The 1,294-nt window shown below is 61.0% G+C and overlaps 1 protein-coding gene across 1 annotated transcript in view; it reads right to left on the reverse strand.

Annotated features, from left to right (window-relative positions):
- The window catches only part of CRY1 (cryptochrome circadian regulator 1), a 43,910-nt gene extending 42,862 nt beyond the window's left edge, over window positions 1-1,048 (reverse strand). The window contains exon 1 of the mRNA XM_011354427.2: window positions 298-1,048. Within this exon, the coding sequence (XP_011352729.1) occupies window positions 298-455 (158 nt within the window). The 5' untranslated portion in view covers window positions 456-1,048. The remainder of the gene's footprint in view (window positions 1-297) is intronic.
- Window positions 1,049-1,294: the final 246 nt, after the last annotated feature.

Here is a 1,294-nt window from a genome sequence, read left to right on the forward strand (position 1 = left end):
GGACACTGAGACATGAGAGAGTGTTTCGTTAACTCCACCACTAAGAACTCCAGGGGGAAGAGTTCCCATTAACGCAGACACGTAATTCACACACGGAGGCCAAGGGGTTACAGGTCGCCAGCAATTTCTAGCCAGAGGACTACTAAGTCCATTCTATTTCATTCTTAAAGCATCTACAATTCTTAAAACAGCCGAAGCATGGCGGTCCCAGGTCTAAGTTCTCGGACTGGGCCGATCGCATGTTAAGTCCTGTTTTATTAAACACGGAAATCAATGTCCCCCAGGATTTTGACTTACCGCCACCTGTTGATGCCCACATTGGAGGAGCCGGCGAACCAGGGGTCGAGGATGTAGACGCAGCGGATGGTGTCGGCGCCCTGTATGCACTCCTTCAGGGCGGGGTTGTCGTGAAGCCGGAGCCCCTTTCGGAACCAGTGCACTGCATTCACCCCCATCACGGGGTCGCGGCGGGCGGCCGGTCACCGCCGACTTCCTCCACAGAGAAATTCAAAGAACGAGGGTCCGGCTCATACCCGACACCTTGGCTTCCAGGAGAATCGCCGCGCCCAAGGAGTGAGGATAGGGCGGCAGATGGGGGAAAGGAAAAAATGAGTCCGAGGAGGCGACCCGAGAGGGAGAGGGCGCTGGAGGCGCAGCTGGAAGGATGAATGGAGGTTGCCCAGTCAGCGGAGTCCGGGTGTGACGCCCTTTAAGAGCCAAAGCCCACCGCGATCGCCTGGACGAGACGCATAACTTCGAGGGCCTCGGACCCTAAGAGCAAGTTCCAGGAGCCGGAGCCGCCACGACAGCCCGAGCCGGCACCCGCAGCCCCAGGAGGTTCGTCACGGAAACCTCGCCCCACCGAGGCGGCCCCCGAGGAGAAAGCGGCCCGCCCGAGGCGAGCCACCGAGAGGGATGAGTGAGGATTCAGCCACCGAGGGCCACGATGCCTCTCGGCCCGGAGACAGGCGTGAGGACGGAGCACGGAGTACGCAGGCGACGGTCGAGGCCGCTGGACGGTTGCCGGCCGGTGACCGATCCAAGGCGGCCCGGGTGACTCCACCGCCACCGCCGCGTCAGCTGCCTCGGCCCCGCCTCCGGCTCCTCATTGGAGGGCGCGCTCACCACGTGACCACCGGCACCTCACGTTTCTGAAGTGTGTTTACTACAGCGTCTCTAACTGGTGAGTGTGCTCGCGCTTCAGTCGCTTCTGGGGGGAAGCAGCCCCTCGATCTCAAAACCATTGATCCTCGCCCAGACACTAGGCTCTCTGTTTCTGCTCCTTTTCTCGGCG

The sequence above is a fragment of the Pteropus vampyrus genome, unplaced genomic scaffold (genome assembly GCF_000151845.1).
Source record: "Pteropus vampyrus isolate Shadow unplaced genomic scaffold, Pvam_2.0 Scaffold16, whole genome shotgun sequence".
NCBI lineage: Eukaryota > Metazoa > Chordata > Mammalia > Chiroptera > Pteropodidae > Pteropus > Pteropus vampyrus.